At 42.7% G+C, this 17,324-nt stretch overlaps 1 protein-coding gene across 11 annotated transcripts in view; it reads left to right on the forward strand.

Moving 5' to 3' along the window:
* Positions 1 to 17,324, forward strand: part of sox6 (SRY-box transcription factor 6) — a 141,316-nt gene that overhangs the window by 57,558 nt on the left and 66,434 nt on the right. For all 11 annotated transcript variants that reach the window (XM_030414933.1, XM_030414935.1, XM_030414932.1 and 8 more), the window contains one exon: positions 14,167 to 14,256. In XM_030414933.1, coding sequence (XP_030270793.1) covers positions 14,167 to 14,256 — 90 coding nt within the window. The remainder of the gene's footprint in view (positions 1 to 14,166; positions 14,257 to 17,324) is intronic.

Raw genomic sequence — 17,324 nt, forward strand, 5'->3', positions numbered from 1 at the left:
AGCTGATAAATTCCCTCCAGTGAAGTCCCTCAGTGACTAAGTTGCATTGTGGGTAATGTAGACACTAGGTTTTGAAAACTTGCTTACTGGTCTACCATGCACTCCTACAACACTTTTGGACTCAGTATGGGCAGTTTTAAACAAATCAAAAGCGATACGGCAGAACCAGAGATATCATATTTTCTAATTGTTTTAAGTTTTCACTATTCAAATCCTGGCTCTTACATTACCCACAATGCAATGTAGCCATTTAGTGACATCACTGGTGGTTCAATTTATCTCCCCAGGACCTGTCTAGACACTTTAATGTGCAAAATTTGTGGAATTACTCTTTAAGTACAAAAAAATGAAAAAATGAAAAATTAACAGAACAATGACACCTCGTACAGCTTTTTCAGACCAGAGTGGATACAGTCGTCACCTGAATACTCAGCTGGAGCGAAGTGAAACTAGGCCCCTTTTTACTCTCATGTGGAAGGATATTTACTGCCACTGAGAAAATAGTTCGGCTATTACAGCAGCAGGTAACCAAGCCATTGCTTGTGGCATAAAACAGCCTAATGTGGTGGTGTGCCACTGCGACCTAATTGTGTTCAGGGATCGGGGTCACGTGTGTACTGGATGTGTTCCTGCGTTATCACTTATTCTTCCTCTCCCTCTGCCTTTATCACCTCTCCTCTATTTGTAAGTGTAATCCCCCCGACGGGCTTGTGTATTATCACTGTATAATGACTGTGCAGTAGGTTGAGTGTGGGGGAGTGATCAGCATTGTGTGCGTAGCCCCAGGTCATTATCCTCTATTACAACAGGCCATGTAATGAGATTCAGGGATGGGTGAAAGCTTTGGAAGAGAATGGGATCAGCTCTAAGCCTGTGGTCTGATTAGCACTGATGAACTCTTGACTCTGTTGTAACACTGTCCCCTGTTAGTGTCACAGCCCCTGCTGACTCCAGGCGGAGGCTTGTTGGAAATTGGATGCAGGTGCTTAATAGCGCCGACGGATTTATCTTTCTGGAAATGTATCTAGTTCAAAGTTAGCATTAAAAAGATGGAGAAAAGGGTTTCTTAAGGTATATCGCTGTACGTATAATGCAGCCTGTATTATACATCGCCTCCCTCCCCCCAAACAGACTGATGTGCTTTCTCCCCTCCTCTTTTACTTCCCTCCCATCTCCCCTCTCCTCTCATCCCAGCTGCCATGTCATCTGGTTCTGCTTTATCCCACCTAATTAATAGGAATCTTTGTTATAATGATCTGAGCATGAGCCTCTGACTCTATGCATATGCAATGAGGAGCTTGAAATCCAGTTGCCTTGGTTGCTGATGTTGAGGCAATCTTCACACACATAGCTCTTCACTCTTCGTCTCTGAGTGGAGCAGCATCCTACCGGACGATATGAAGCCGGGACCCTCCTGGCAGGACACACACACAGGCCAAACATCAGTCAAACACCAGCATTTCTCCTGTGCGGCGCGTTCCCACCTCCTTTTAATAATCTTTTCTTTATACTGTCAACATGATTTCAGCAGGCTACTTATCTTGATGCAAGTAATCTATTTGATCAAATAGCCAATATAGTTTTGTGTGTGTGTGTGTGTGTGTGTGTGTGCCTGCATATACTGTACGTGTCAGTGGGGGCCATCCTGTGTGTCGGTGTGTGTGTGCGTGTGTTCTCTCTTGGCCTGTGGCGTGGTGCACCAGCCCAGCGGAGCAGTGCTCTGGTCTGTCACTTTTGTTTGAATAGGTAATGTAGATCTGTTCAGGCTGAAGAGACATGAGCTGGAATCGCTTGTTAGGACACATGATCAAAAGCGGCTCTCTGCTCTCTGCCAATCAACCCTCTTGTCACCCTGTGAAGCAGACGTTAAATAGATTTTTCGGCTGTATGCCGCAGGCAGCCTGCCAGCCTGACATGTGAACTTTCGCAAAAAAAAAAGATACCCTGCCCCTCACTCCTCCTTAATCTCACTTTCCCTTCCTCCTCTTTCTTGTCCAGTTTTTGCCTCTTTTCCTCCTCCTTTTCTCTCCCCTTTCCTGTCACCTTCTCGTCAACCTTACCTGATCCAGATCAACACTTTCCCTCCTCCTAAATTTTTGTCTCCCACCCCATCTAACTCTCCAGTGACAAAGTTGCTCCTCTGCCAGGCTGAGATCAGAGCCCACAGCTAAATGGAGTGGCTGTATGAGGGGAACAGGGAGCACAGAGTGCCTGGTCCTCTCCTGAATTATGTATTTACTATCTGTTCCAAAACAGAGCCCTCACATAACACCAGCACGTCCCCACAGGACGACGGGGGCCGACACAGGTTTCACTTTACACAAGCTAAGATACAGATTTTGTTGCCCCTTACAAAACGGGAACCCTTTCTGCTGTCTTGGTCATTCAGATGACAAAACAAGCAGCTGCTTCTTCAATGTGCCATTCTTTGCATTCAAGATCACCTTCCCCACTTCTCATATTCCGATTAGTCAACAGTAGCAACTGCTGTGGAGCATTCCAGGGGCCATCTTCCCGGGTTTCAGCTGTTGAGCGTGTCCCCCTGCACCCATGCAGCACAAAACTCCCATTGTGATCCGGGCTTACTGGCTGCACAGGAACCCCTTGATAGGAGGAAACGGGTGTCTCTGGGAGACAAATCACAGCCAGGGTTGCACAGAGGCTCGCTTGTCTTTACATACTCGCACACCCTCACGCTGGCTGTAGGTATGTCTCGTTAGTGATGTCACAGCTTGTGCATGTAGAGAAATGGTTAGATGTTTATATTTGCTGTTAAATCCTGCTTAAAAAAACAATAGACTTGCCTCAGGGCTGTGCTGCGTGTGGGCGATTAAATCAGCGGCAGTTTGTAATGGCCTGTCTGTTTTATGTGACACCGCAGTATTTGAAGGGGAACAGAGATGGTGAAACGCTGACACATAAGAAGGCAGAAGCCATTAATGCTTCTATATCTGTCATTGGGACATGAAGCCAAGAATTGGGAAATGTGACTGAAAGGATCATAAAGAGGGACATGCACAGACGAACTTCATATAGTCAGGACAGAGGAGGGGGGAGGGGCGGAGGCGGTCAGAAATAAGGAGAACAGAGGCTGTTCCACAATGGGATGGGGTGCAGAGGGAGGGCACATGTGTCCTGCTGTGTGTGTGCGTGTGTGTGTGGTTGCCGTAGCGTTACACTGGGAGACTTGTGTGCCAGCTCAGTATCACTGTCCTAGCTGTGGCATTCAGCTCCCAAGCATTCTCCACACATAACTTGACAAAAGAGCCGGTGTCATCTGACCGAGGATCAAAATAGTGTGAGTGTAACTCACACCCTGGGCACAGACGGCCTCTGTGGCCTGCTAATGATTTCAGAGTAGGCTTGTTCTGTAAGTCAGATGTACGTCAGCCATCCAGCGTGGAGATCCGCCTTGATACAAGTAAACATGACAACTAGTGTAACGCGCAGCCGATTAACATATTTGCATTGTTTTTTCCAAAACAGCGAGCGTGTGTTACACCAAACCTTGATGGTTGCCTCTTGAACAAAGAGACTATTTAATCAGTGATGATGAAATAGATGTTTCCTCCCACTCAATGCTTTCTCTTTCTCCTTGTTCAATAACATTACATGTGCCAGCAGATGAGATGTCAGAAGAAACGAATAGAAATGTGTTTTATTGCACTGCAAAGCCTGAGTGCCAATGATTATAATTATTTGACGAACGTCATCTCTCTTTGGAAGTACCTCCAGAATCATTTTTAAAGTCTGCACCGATGTGCAGACTTTAAAATTGCTACATTTGCGTCGGGTGGTTAATATGTTTAAAGACCACATTGTCAATTGCCCATCATGAAATTCAATTGATTAGTTGTTATGATTATTTAAAGCTAGGATTAATGATTTGCTGGGGCAGCCTTTTTGTTATTCTTGTCCTAATTAGCATAATATGGGAGAAGAAAATTGGATCATTAGACTCCATAATCATTTTACCTCCTTTATTGCACATGCCATCTTCCCCTTTTCCTTCTTCTTTGTCATTTTTTTCCCGGGATGGGTGGCACGTTGCTCGACAAAGGCAGTTCGGTTAAGCCTGTTGTTAGCTTCCCTGCGAGCTGAGCTCAGTCACTCATGAGAAGCAAATTTCTCCATCTTTGCCCAGCAGGTCTAAGTCTGTATGGCTCTGTATCTGACAAAAAGGAAATGGGCCGATTGAAAGGAAAAATGCAGCTTCTATTGTTGCTGAACCAATTTGAACAGCAGCACATAGAGGCAAATGAATGGGGGGACTGCCAATGAGTGGGGATGCTTAACCTTTAGAAGTGCTGTGGTTACTTTATCATTTCTTTATCCAGTGGCAAGGCAAGGATCATAATTTCCTTTTTTAACTGTATCTGGTCACTAATTATGTTGATCAAGTTGTAAAAATGATGACACACAGGCTGGAATAATATTTCAGGCTGTGGATAACGTCGGCCCAGGCCTCCACAATCAGTCCGTTCACAACAGACCACGCATGTTCATTTTTTAATGCTTTTATGCCTGTAACATGCCTTTAACTTTTTGCTTTTTTTAATAAGTGACCTTAGCATCAGGAGACGGTCAATTTCACTTCCATAATTAAAACAATAAATGTGATGACACGTGACAGAGATCTTCCCATCAGGTAAAAAGCAGGCAGGGGGGCTGACGGTCTACTGTAGCCGCCCAAGTGTTGTTTTCTCTCTGAGTTTTAATTTAGCATTTTAAAAACACCGACCCGACACTCCAAGGCTGCATTACATCAAGGTCAATCTGTGCCTGATGACACAGTGTTACAAAAGACCCAAAAGAGATGTCTATTAATTCTTGAAACTTTTAAAAAAAGACTGTGCGCATGTATCCCCCCTTTTTTTCGGAGAATGAATAACACAGGCTAAAAGTAGCGACCTTTGGTCTTACAGTCCAGTAAGCAGCGTGTGTGCATCCTGAACTCTGGCATCTTAGTAAATAAAGTTGGCTGCGAGATTCAATGAATGACTTTAATTACTATTTGAAAAGGAGAGAGCAAAAAAAAAAGCAAAAGACGAAATTGATAATACCTTCACGTTGAGTTTAGATTTCCTGTTTTTACCCTCAAGATACGTCATTTACTGAAACTGAAATTAAGAAAGAATATAAAGATACATAAAGAATATAGCCAGAGGATATTAACACATGCGCACACTCAAGCAAAATTCAACACATTTACAGTATTCCGTATTACCAAACGTACAGTGTATAAAACTGCTTATTCTCTGTAATTTGTGCTTCTTTAATGTCTCATCTTCTGGTTCAGTCTCTGAAGCGCATCGCCGTCGTCCGGTATTTATGACGGAATAAAGTTTCGATGTCTGTTCCCGACACTTGGCTTCAGTGCAAATTGTAATGCATTCATGTGGATCCTATTAGTCTCTTTTTGTCCTTGTAGAGTCAGACACCCATTAATTTACTAAATCACACTGAACAGCCATGATCACAGTACTCCACGTTTTCTTCACACGTCTATTAATTTAACATAGATGAATAAATGTGAATGTTTTCGAGCATTGATTAGCAGGCAAGTTTATATCTGACAGTTAAATTGCAGGGTACCCCACCAAAAAAATCTCTCCGATGCAAGGTACCCAGTAATTTAATTTTTGTGTGAAATTATTATAATTTATTACAGTGTGTGGACCCTAATGATTACCGACATCAAATGGAAATTATAAATTGAAATCAAGTCCACAAATTTCTCCTTGTAATGTTCATCTTCCCAAGTGCTGATTCCCTCATCAGCATCGGCTAAGATTCCAGAAATAATGTCTACTTTTTCCTTCTAGTAAACCAGAAACATCTTTTTTTTTTTGTCTCTCTTGCTGCGTTTATGCATTACTTTCTTGCTCTGTTGTTTTCTAGTAAAGATACATAAATCAACAAATGTTGCACTTGAGATATATCAAGGTGCTGTGCTTTATAAAGGGCTTCATTAGGCTGATTATAATTAAACCAAAAACATGTATAAAAAAAATAAAACGTACTTAAAAGATTAAATTAAATTGTGTTTTATCTTTCTCCGCTTGAATGAAACCTCCACTTCTGTTTGACCTTGTCTGGTTCCTTATACATACTCTATTTTCTCCTCCTAAGTTTAATCAAAATAGCAATTGTTTGTTTCCCTGTTGAGTTTTCAGGGTGCATTGTATTGATAGCTACGCTCAATAGACTCCCCTTCCGCTGCCTGAATAAAGGCTTTAAAGCAAAGAATGTGGAGAGGAGAGGGAATGAAAAGTTCATTTTGCTATCCAAGCATTTAATGGTCCTAGTTCTTAAAAGTGACCTTGTGGAGTAGAGAGCGGAGCAGCACAGCAGCTCCTTCCAGATGCACACATGGCATCCATCGGGGGCACAATCACGCACAGTCCCAACACCTCAGGCTCGGACATATGTTGAGTTTTATTTCATTCTTCTGACATTAATCCTATTCACCAGCTGTTCTGCCAGCTGCCACTCTCCGGCTTAAGGGGAGATTGCAGTTTTGGGGGCTCTGAGTACTGGTTTATCTTGGCTCCTCATCTGCTCCTCACGAAGTTTTGATTGGATTTTTTTCCCCTTGCCCTCCCCCTACTTCCAGGTTCCTTGAGTTGCATACTTTCCTGCAATCTTTTCCTCTATTTCAACTTCTTTCGCTGTTGTCTTTACGTGTCTCTAATTTGTGAGTAGATAAGAGGCTGAAGTTTTGACTTTGAATCTTGGCCTATTGGCCCCTGCAAGGTCTGCAAGTCCTCAGCAGTGTTTCCTCAAGATATGTTAATACGCACAGATTAATACTTAAGGCTTTATAGAAGGAAGGAAGGTACAGAAGTCTGTGACTTTCTCCCTTCTCCCAGGGAAGCATTTGTAAGGCTTCACAGTGCAGAAACCTGCTTACCCCAATGTCATCTAACAGCATTTCTGTAGGATTAGCCTGGACATGGCCTCAGCCTGTACAGTTATGATTATTGACATATTGGGTCTGACATATTTCACATTTATGTGCATTGTCTGGAAGCATACTCAAGCGTTCTCAATGTCATTTCTGCTGAAGTACGGCCGGGCGGTCTGCGAGCAAGGGCCGCAATGAATTGATCATTGCTCACTGCTCACTTTAATAATTCAAGCCTGATTGCCACAGAGTGCCGCAGTAAAATGGATTGGGAGAGGTCACATGCTGCTCAGCTCAGGAGGTGAAGCCCCTCAGGGATGGTTAATTCATATATGCTTGATAGACACGTGTCCTATTTAGAGAGGTCAGGGTGCTGTGTGTGTGTATACGTCTTCCCAGAATGGCCAGGTCAACACTATGGGATTAACACATTGGTCAGTGCAGATGAAGGCGAGGGATAAGGGGAGAAGTTCCTGGTCATGCAGGCCAGCGTGTTTTGCTGCCTGAGGAAAAAGCTAACATAATCAAAAGTCACCTGCAAATTGCATCTAATTCTTTCCTACTTATTGCACCGTTTTATAATAGTTTCAACCTGTGGGTGTGAATGTCGAGGTCTTTGGGTCCAATTGGCATTTCACTTTGCAGCCTTGCAGTTGCTAATGGAATAAAAACAAGGGATAAAATTCAATTTGCTAGAAGTAACCACAAAATGTTTAATTAAAGAAACAAAGCAGGGGAAAATAGCCCACTGAACTGAACCGAATTGATTCCTTGAATACAAACTGCTGTTTTCGATCCAATGTCAGCCTCTACAAAGCAGCTTCTCAAACTCATATTCACAAAAAGACAACTAAGAAAAACTACAGCCTGACCTATGACTCATTCGAGACATTAACACCAAATCTTTGCACTTAGTGAGATACAATGTCTCTGAGTTGAGGTACAGTAAGAAGCATGTACATGTAGCATGAAACATGTCAGAGCCTCTGATGAGGCACATCTCCAGGTTGCCTCCGATGTATTTATAGCGAGTGTTTACATGACCAAACAGGAGAGTCTAAAGGTGACTAGATGTTCACCAAGTGGAATAATGATTAGGTGTCAGTTAAAGAAAGCCCTCCGTGAGGTGCAGGTGCTCCACAATATACTGACATGTCTGGACCTTTTTATTTATGCATGCCAGCACTTGTAATTACATATTTAAAAAGCTGGAATTATTTAACTGCACCAGAAAGTCTTCTGGAAACGGTAGAGGTTATTAAGACGGTTGACAACGAGGAAAGGTAATTGCCTGAAAATGAGCGACAACGCACTGTTGTGCTCAGAATGTTCCCCCCCCCCCCCCCCAGCTCCCTCTTTAGCGTTTGCATTGTGCGACATCACCCGGGTGTGTAACCTATTGCGTTCCGATTGCTCCCTTGCAATTAGTGCCCTTTTTGTCCTCACTTCAATAACGCCATGATTATGGAGACTTCAGGAGTATTTGCAGCATCCAACAGCTGTTGTCTCAGGGACTACCGGCTGAATGACAAAAACATGTTTTCTCTCTGCATTTCACTTCCCTGCCTGCCTCTTGTAATTATTATGTTTTATTTGCTGTGATGATGGGGTCTTGTTTTTAGTGTGTCTGTGATTAAGATATTCAAAAGGACTCCTTGGAGTGTGTCACAGTCATTTTCTTTTTTATCAATCTCGACTTTTGATTTGTTTCCCGTGCAGTGCAGAGTGGATGGGAAATTAGACGTCAGCCTATCATTGTCTGACTGAGATTCAGAGTTTTATCCCTGGGAGACAAATTTATGCACAAATTAAAGAAATATACAGTATCCCACACTGAATATAGGAGAGAAATCTAGGAGCTATTTAAGACACCCCACTTCATCTTTTGCTTTTTTAGAATTCAGACATTCTTTTACACGTGTAATCTCTCGATACAGTCGATATAAATCAAGGTAGTAAATCAAAAACACTGATATCGTATAGGGGAGTTATTAAATGCATAATTTACGGCTCTAAAAATTGATTGCAAAATAAAGATGATTTGTGTCATTTTTAGCCGACGGTGGATGCTCCTCATCCCACTGCTTTACTTCATTAGAGCTTTTAGCAAAGCATCACCAGGCTACAGTCATCAACATATATTATTACATGACTATATTTCGCAAGGGGAAAAAGTTACTTGTTTATTCCTCATCAACATGTTCATCGTATATAATACATAAGCAGGGCGTGCTATTGGTCAAATGTCTTTGGTTTCTAGAGCTCTCTGTGCATTCCAAACCTCCCTTTATTTCATGTAGCCGGAGATACTTTTAAGTTGCAGTCTATGGAGACAAATGAAGGTCAGTGGTAGGCCAGGATTCATACAATTATACGGTCTATACTTTTTGTAGTTGCATTATTTTTTATCAGAAACTGATTTTATAGTCTTAACATCTGTTTTTAACAGTGATTTTTATTATGAGCAGTACTTCAGCAATGTGTGTAAAAAATGTAATTTTATGTCGCTGCTTTGAGAGTCATTCTTATAATAATTCTTATATAATCTTGTCATGTTTATAAATGGTGCATTCTTCAGTTTTGTTATTGCAGTTCGTGCATCTTCTTAATGCCAACTTAGTATCCTGTAGAGGTTTTGGGTCTACTATAAATGGATTATGATAATATGGAAAAAAAAAAAAACCCAAAAAACGTGCTCAATTCAAACCGAAGCTTGTATAGAGACTCTAAACCCTATTTCCAGTTTTCCCCCGGCTCCTCCTCACTGTCGTTTCTCTCTGTTCCCCTCGCAGTACGGCCCTCTGCATTCTTGGGAGGAAATTATTTATATGGTCAGTGTCAGTTGATCATTGATTTGGTAATTACACGTTTCCCCTTGAGGCTGGGACAACTGATATACAAGGCCAATGCTAAAGGGGAGGTCTCTTAGTCTGTTATCCATGACTTATGGCTAATTTGACTCTGCTAGATAGCCCTCTTTTCCCTGCCAACTGCTTTTCAACACAACAAACACTCAAACACGAGGATCATCTTTCTCCCGGGAGAATAGTGCGCACGGAGGAGCTCAGAATGTGGTAGCAGACAGTTGAAACGATTTCATTGCTGACAACACAGGGTAATAAAATACCAATTGCTGCATGTTGTAACAAACCATTTTTTTGTGCTCAGGGGCATGTCTCCTGAAAACACGACAGCGCGTTTCGTAGCATCAACACATTTAGTGGATTACACCTCTTAGAGATTCAAAACATTGATATGTAAAAGTGAAGACAGTCCTTATTTATTTATTTTTTTGGCCCCGGTGTATTTGCTAACTTTGATATACACACTGAACTTCATATCTCTGCCGCAATCCAGAGGAGCAATTTGAAAATTAGTGTGTCATGAATTTTTAAGATCGGCTTTATTACTGTCCAATCCAATTCCGAAGTGACAAGCCTTGATTTGTTTGGAGCTGTGTTTATTTGTCTATTTGGTGTTTCCACTCAGCGATTTGAGCTTTTTCTACAGTTTGCAATGATCATTTGAATGAACTACTCTGTTTAGAGCGGCAATAAAAACATAAATTAGCAAATGACTTTCCCCTACCTTCGCCTCTCAACCACAGGCATTTATAGCCTAACTAGCACTCAATTTAATAAAAGTGTTTTGTCTCACTTAGTGCGAACAATAAAAAAATAAATTCAGTTTATTAATGCTGCATTAAAACATCAGAAGGTATGAAATATAAGCGGGGAAAGTAATTTTCCCTTGAGACCGTCGGTGTCAGGACAGAAAGCTGGTGGTAACCTGCCTCTTTGCTTCGCTCCTGTGGTTTATACTGAACATGATATTCTGGCAGCGCTGACTGCCAGGTGCTGAAAGCTTTGTTTATGTCACACATCAAGCTCGAAACATTCCTTTGTTGAGATTTATGAGGATCATTAGCTTTGTTTTTAATACAGAAAAAAAAGGAAGCCTAATCTAGCCAACTCATCTCAGCTTTAGGTGTCTCAATCCCTGCGCCTGTTCACCCACATCAATCGGATCACAGAATACCTGCACGAGGAAGCTGTACACCAGCGATGACAGCGCTGATAGGAGATAGACATGTTGAATTTGGCAGAATTAAATCGGTGACAACTGTTCACTTTCTTCTGAGTGCCGCTTGGATACTCTCAAAAAACAAATCTCGGGGAAAAAGGCTTCACGGCATTTTTCCAGCTATACAGCAGCAGCCCCAGAGAAGAGACAATGAGACCCAGACGGGCTTAGTAGTCCAGAAACCATTCCTCTCTCAATGGGAACACGTCTTGGACACACACTCCAGTAGTTTTGTCTTGTATGTTGCTATCTGTGCTAGCTGCAGAGTGGAGGGCGTCTGTGCCAGGCAAGGGTCCATAGGGACTATTGGAATCGCTGGGGCTGGAGGAAGTTGGTCTGGGTCCAGTGGGGCGATCTGGGCTTGGTGACAAGCCAAGCTGTCTACTGCAGGGACGCTGGGAAAATGTAAATAAGAGCCTGATAAGGGCTATTGTTTTCATTCCATTCTCATCCCAGCTGAATGGCCTGCTCCCCAGCCACAGAGCATTTTATCTCGAGAGAGGGGGAGGGAAAGAAATGGAAGGGGTGGGGGTGCGAGAGATTTAAGAGCCCCCATAGGAAAATAAAAATAAACTCACTGGACTCTTCTCTTGTTTTAGCTAATTCCCCAGTATGTCATGTCCTACTTTGAAAGGACAAGAGAAGAAAACTTCTCTTTACAAAAACTTCCAGAAGTTCTGCACCAACTGTCTTAAATAATTTTGTTGCCGTTTACTTGCAAATCCGTGAAGTGTGAATCTTGTTTCAGAAGTAATAAGTGAGTTCAGCGTGTATCAATTTTTGACATTCTCTATGTCATAACTTGACAGTAATTATTATGTTGAAACTAACCAGTGTGTCCATTGGCATCTACAATTTCTCCAGAAAAAACAGACATTTCAGAAACTGAAATAGCATTCCTCCCATTAATCTAAATTCTTCTGAAATCTAGGCGGTGGAAGGGTGCTTTGAAAAAAGCCAGACATCTGACTCATTTACTTTTCCTCGAACACGCCTGCGCAAAAAAGTCGCTCCGCTTTCACTGAATCCATTTTTGGTTGCTTGTTTTGTCGACGCTGTTCGAACACTGAAAGATGCTCGAGAGTTATTTTATAGAGTAATCCAGGTCATTATTCACCTCTCCCAGGTGGAAGGCAGGGAGGACAGCGTTGCATTCCAGCTGTAGTCTCTCCTGTTGGAGGACTTGGCAGGTCGTGTCTGGCCCAGCGGAGGGGATGGAGAAGTACGGGAGCGGCAGCTCTCCTGGGAGGGAGGTGGAAAGGAGGGGGAGGACTGGAGTAGAATGGAAGCTGGCACCACATTATCTCCAACAGTTGGTGCATTCCTTAATGATCAAGTGCTGGAGCAGCATCTGTGATGAAAGTGTGTGTATGTACATATGTTTGTGTGTGTGAGAGAGGGAGCATATGTGTGCATATTAACATATGTTCACTGCATTTGTTTAATTCCCCTTTACAACTCTGTAAAAATAAGTCTTCCATGCTGTAGGGGAGGACATGTCATACACTGATGTTGTTCTGTTTGTCTGAGGATTATGATTCGAGGGGAGTTTGTTGTTCCCGGAGAGGAAGCTGTCTCACCCAGGGGTGAGGAGAAGGGAAGAAGAGCTGAGCTCTGCTACTCCCCCCCCCCTGCCCTTAACCTCTGTTTTAAGATCTGTGATCTTTGTACCACAGGGGGAGTTAACACACACAAACACACACAACACATGCAGTCTTTTCTCTCTCCCCGTCTTGGGGTCAAGGGGACAAACTGTGAGTTGGGAATTGGAAAGTCAATAAAGCAGAAGTAATGTTATAATGACCCTGAGCTGGAAGATGTCCTGTCGACCCCCATCACATTGGAGGAAGTGGACAATCAAACAAAATGGTCACTCTGCTTGATCTCTCTGAAAGCCATCCTTAAACAAGGCCACAAGAACTACTGACTCCCTGTTACTCCCAGTTCCTCTGAAGTGAGTGTTTGTCAGAACAGTGTTTGGTTGGTGGAAGTAGAGGGCACGAGATGTTCCAGGTGGGTAAAAGGAAACAACCCTTGTATACATTCTCAACTGTATAAATCAACTCTTTGTTTGATGTCATGGACGATAAGAGTGAAACTGGAAAAGTCCAAAAAACTGCTCTGACAGGCCATCTCAGTCTCTCCTCTTGTTTCTGTGTTTCACATTATGAGGAATCAAAAACACATGATGGCAACATCAAACTGAGAAAACCCTCCTTGGTGGCAACAATTGAAATATTTACATGCTTATGAATTGCATCCTTTTGTTGCCAGAGCTATGATCGTGAATGATTAACTGTTAGATATGCGGTTGGACTATTCATTGTGGCGCCCCGGGGCTTTGTGGTCGTAATTAGTGCGTCTGTTGTGGTTTGCATTTTGCTCCGGCGCAAATTATATCATCCTCAGGCACTATATGAAACCTGAGGACACTTTCTATTGAAATCAGCACAGCCGTTTTATATTCATCAAATAGGCATTAGGGGTAGTACAACAATTGTTGTCCCATAATTACAATGCTGCTGGTTTTATCAGACTTAATGGGGGGAGTAGCTGCACGTCTTGATCTGGTTCACATTGGAGGCAGTCGTTGGAGACAGTGGCTCAAGGTGGTGGCTCTCTTGTGCTGCTGGTGTTTGATGGGAACAGGCTGACCCCTAAGCAGTGCGGGGATGGCGGAGGCCTGGGTCAGTCGGCCCAGCGTGTTCTTTATCAGCTACCCCAGCGACAGCATGGCAGATTGCAGCCATTCCTCCTCTGATTCATTGTCTGCTGGACAAATGTTAATTGTTTTCATCATTGGCAGCCATGTGAACGCTCGGACGTACCCAGTCTCACTCCTTGCCTCCCAGTTAATGTGCGTCTCTGCCCTTATGCTATCCCCACAATGCCTGCTTCCCTCCTCACTCCACCCTTAGCTCATCTCTCTGCTGTCAGGCTGAGTCTCTTTTAATGCTCGCTGCGCAATACCATCAAATAAAATACCCGAGTCACCGACTTTCTTTAATTTTCATTTAACAGAATAGACTTAGAGATTTATAACATCCATGAAGCTATAAAACAACAGGAACCACATTCTGAGCAATTTTCAATAATTATGAAAAAACATTACAAGGACTTATTTTTCATTCAAAGTGCTTTATACTTCTTTTTTATTTTCCATGTGTCTTTCTTAGATTCCTCATGCATGGAGAAACTTCTTTCTAAAGACTGGAAAGAGAAGATGGAGAGGCTCAACACCAGTGAACTGCTGGCAGAAGTCAAAGGTAGGACTACACGCTACTGCACGAGCACCGAGCCGTGTTAACAAGTCCCTCATTCCTATCAGACTTACATTATCTATGGGCTGCATAATCTCAGACACCGCCTTGTACTCTGAAATAAAACAAAGGCCTTTGGCTGCCCTCCTCATTCATTTCTCTCCTCGCTTATCTTTTGTTGGAATGCCTGACTCTGTCCAAAGCACTGTCTTCAAAATTCCAGCCCACTTAGACCCATTCGGAGCCTCTATGTGCCTGTCAGCCGGTTACAGTTGTTGTCCCGTTAGATGGCCCTGAGCCCCTTGCTGCTCCTCTCTGGCACATGCCGGCGCGTCCATGCCACTCTGGTAATTGTTGGACCCAGAGCAGGCTTGATGTAAACAGAGCACAGCCCGAGCCGAGCTAAGGAGAAGCCGTTAAGAGTGGAGAGGAGAAGAGACGGTGCTGAGTCGTCTCCTCAGTAAGCCTGCGTTTGAGTGGAATGTCTTGACTCTGACAGTGAACGCCCAGCGCGGCGTATCAAGTGCAGCATGGCGAAAGCACTCCCCCCCCCCCCCCCCCCCCGCACAAAAAAAAAAAATCTCTGTGTTTATGACAGGGCGAAGGTGGGCCGGGGATGGGCAGGGCTGCTGCTCAGTCCTTAGCACTGACTGTTACTGAGAGCTGGTGTGTTTATACAGCCCGGCGGAGCACAATACCAGCTGGCTGATAACACCAGGCTGTCACTGGCTCCTGCTCCCTCCCCTCAACCACCACCACGTCAGACAACTTCTTCAGTTTCTTTTTTTCATTTTCTTCGAAACCTACCACCTCGATAATACACACTCTATGTGTTCTCAATGTTACACCTAAATGGCTTTTAATAACATTTCATAAGGACTTTTCACAGCTCTGTAAAGAGAGTTAATTGCACTGCCATGAAGGTGATTTTGTTAATTTGCTTAATTTTCTCTTGTTTTATAAATATATATATATATATATATATATATATATATATATATATATATATATATATATATATATATATATACACATATATAGAAGATGTATGGGTGTCATACATATATAAAACTTTAATTACTGAATTTCACTTGTGGAGAAAGAGGGACAGAAAAAAGGCAGTTGAATGTTCTAATAAGTATATTCATTGGCAATAATCTTAATGAACTGAAGGATAAATCACTGCTTGGTAAACTAGATTCATTGTACCTGCCCTAGTGTACTGTATGCCACTGTAGATCAAAGTGCACCGGGTAAAATGTTTAAAATGATTTAGCCTTTTGAAAGCTGGTCTGTTAAATTACAGGCAAGGCATTTCTTCTGTTTGATGAATGGGAACGGGGAAGGTTACTTGGTGGTCTGTAAACAGGTAGGGAGTCTGATAATAAACACTATGGCCTCTGTCTGTTGATGAGTTATGGAGACAGTCTATACACTACAGTTACCAATATAAATGCTTCCCCTATCACAGTGGCAGCCTTAGATTTTTAATTAGCATGCCATTTCATATGACTGTAGACATTTCAAAGGGCTGCTTTGTGCTCCCCCTTACAAATGTCTCTCTCTCTCCGCGTTTGATGTCTGCCTGATGTAAATACGGGCAATTAAAAAGGAGCCCAGGGTTAGAGACGCACAAGGTCCGCCTAATTAAAACACAAACAAAGGTACCAAGCAGAAAACACCTTATGATTAAGATCTAAAGTGTTATGATGAATCAGAGGTCCCATTAATTGTTAGGTTAAAACCAGTACAAAAGGCAAACATTCCTGTAGTTTTTTTTTTTTTTAAGTGAATGAAAGGAAGTGGAGACTAAAGGCTGACATGCAGATAAACACCGCAGCACCTACTGGCAAAGCGGCCTTGTGTATTTCTTTGCTGATCACTAACAGATTCCTCAGCCAATTATGCCGAGCACCTCGTGGACTACCTTTGGGCATTGTTCCAAAAATCTCTAAAGCCTTGAAAGACGAAGGGGATTGTGTTACCACGGCGGCAAAGTAGAGGAATCCGACCAGTGAGCAAATCAGTTTTCGTCTCCGAGTGAAAAACAATAGGTGTGACAGAAATTGACCCGGGGCTTTTTTTCCCTGTGGAAAAAAAAAACAAAAAAAGAAAAGACATTCTTTTGCTGCAGTTGTGTTCAAACATGCCCCAAATACTTTATCTTGTTGAGGGGAACACGCACGTACAGTAAACAAACAAAGCAAAACAATTGTATCAACAGCATCAGACGCTTGCTTTTCAAGGTCTGCTAACCCAACCTACCATTTACCTCTTACAGATGACACATCTCTAATTATAGCTTGCTGACATGTGGGTGTTTGGCTACATAATGTGCTGCTTCCGAGGTAAAGGCATTTTCTAGAGTAAGTAATCTAGTGGAGGCAGTGTGCTTAAACCAGATATGTAGAACGGTGTTATTAAGGGTTAATGATTTCAAAATCTCCATCTGCCTTTCCTTGTGCGCTGTTAGGGCTTAGCATCGGGGCAGGCGAAAAAAAAGCAGAGTTTGTGAAGGAGCATTAGTGGCGGATTCTTTTCACCCGTCGATTCCAGAGCTAACTGTTTGTTTTCATACCTGAGCTTAGCTGTCAATCTGCAGGAACGATGAAGAGGGAGATGAAATCTCCCGAACAAAACCACAGAGCAAGAAAGGGAGGCTGGCTGGAAAGGCTCCAAACCACAGAAAGTAGCAGATAATAGGAGGCAAGGTGGAAGAAGGAGTGCAAAGAGAGGGATAGAGCAAGAGAGAGAAAAAGAGTTTAGACGTGGATACTTACAGTTGACATTTATAATTGCAAAAGAGATTTTTCTTTTAAAAATGATGCAAAGCCCCCTTTCATGGCGTGATTTAGGACAGATATAGAACATGCATTATTGCGCTGTGTATATATATATATATATATGTGTACGTACACACATATATTGTGTCAGCTGTAGTACACAGTGTCCTATGGCAGATAAGGTCGCTCTGTGTTGCATGCTTGCTCTGTGCAGGGTCTCTGAGCCTCATACTCAACAGAGCTATTTAAGTTTCCCTGCTGAGTGCCAGTTTCCCGGCCCCCCATTGGGAG

This window comes from Sparus aurata, chromosome 4, assembly GCF_900880675.1.
Source record: "Sparus aurata chromosome 4, fSpaAur1.1, whole genome shotgun sequence".
Lineage (NCBI taxonomy): Eukaryota > Metazoa > Chordata > Actinopteri > Spariformes > Sparidae > Sparus > Sparus aurata.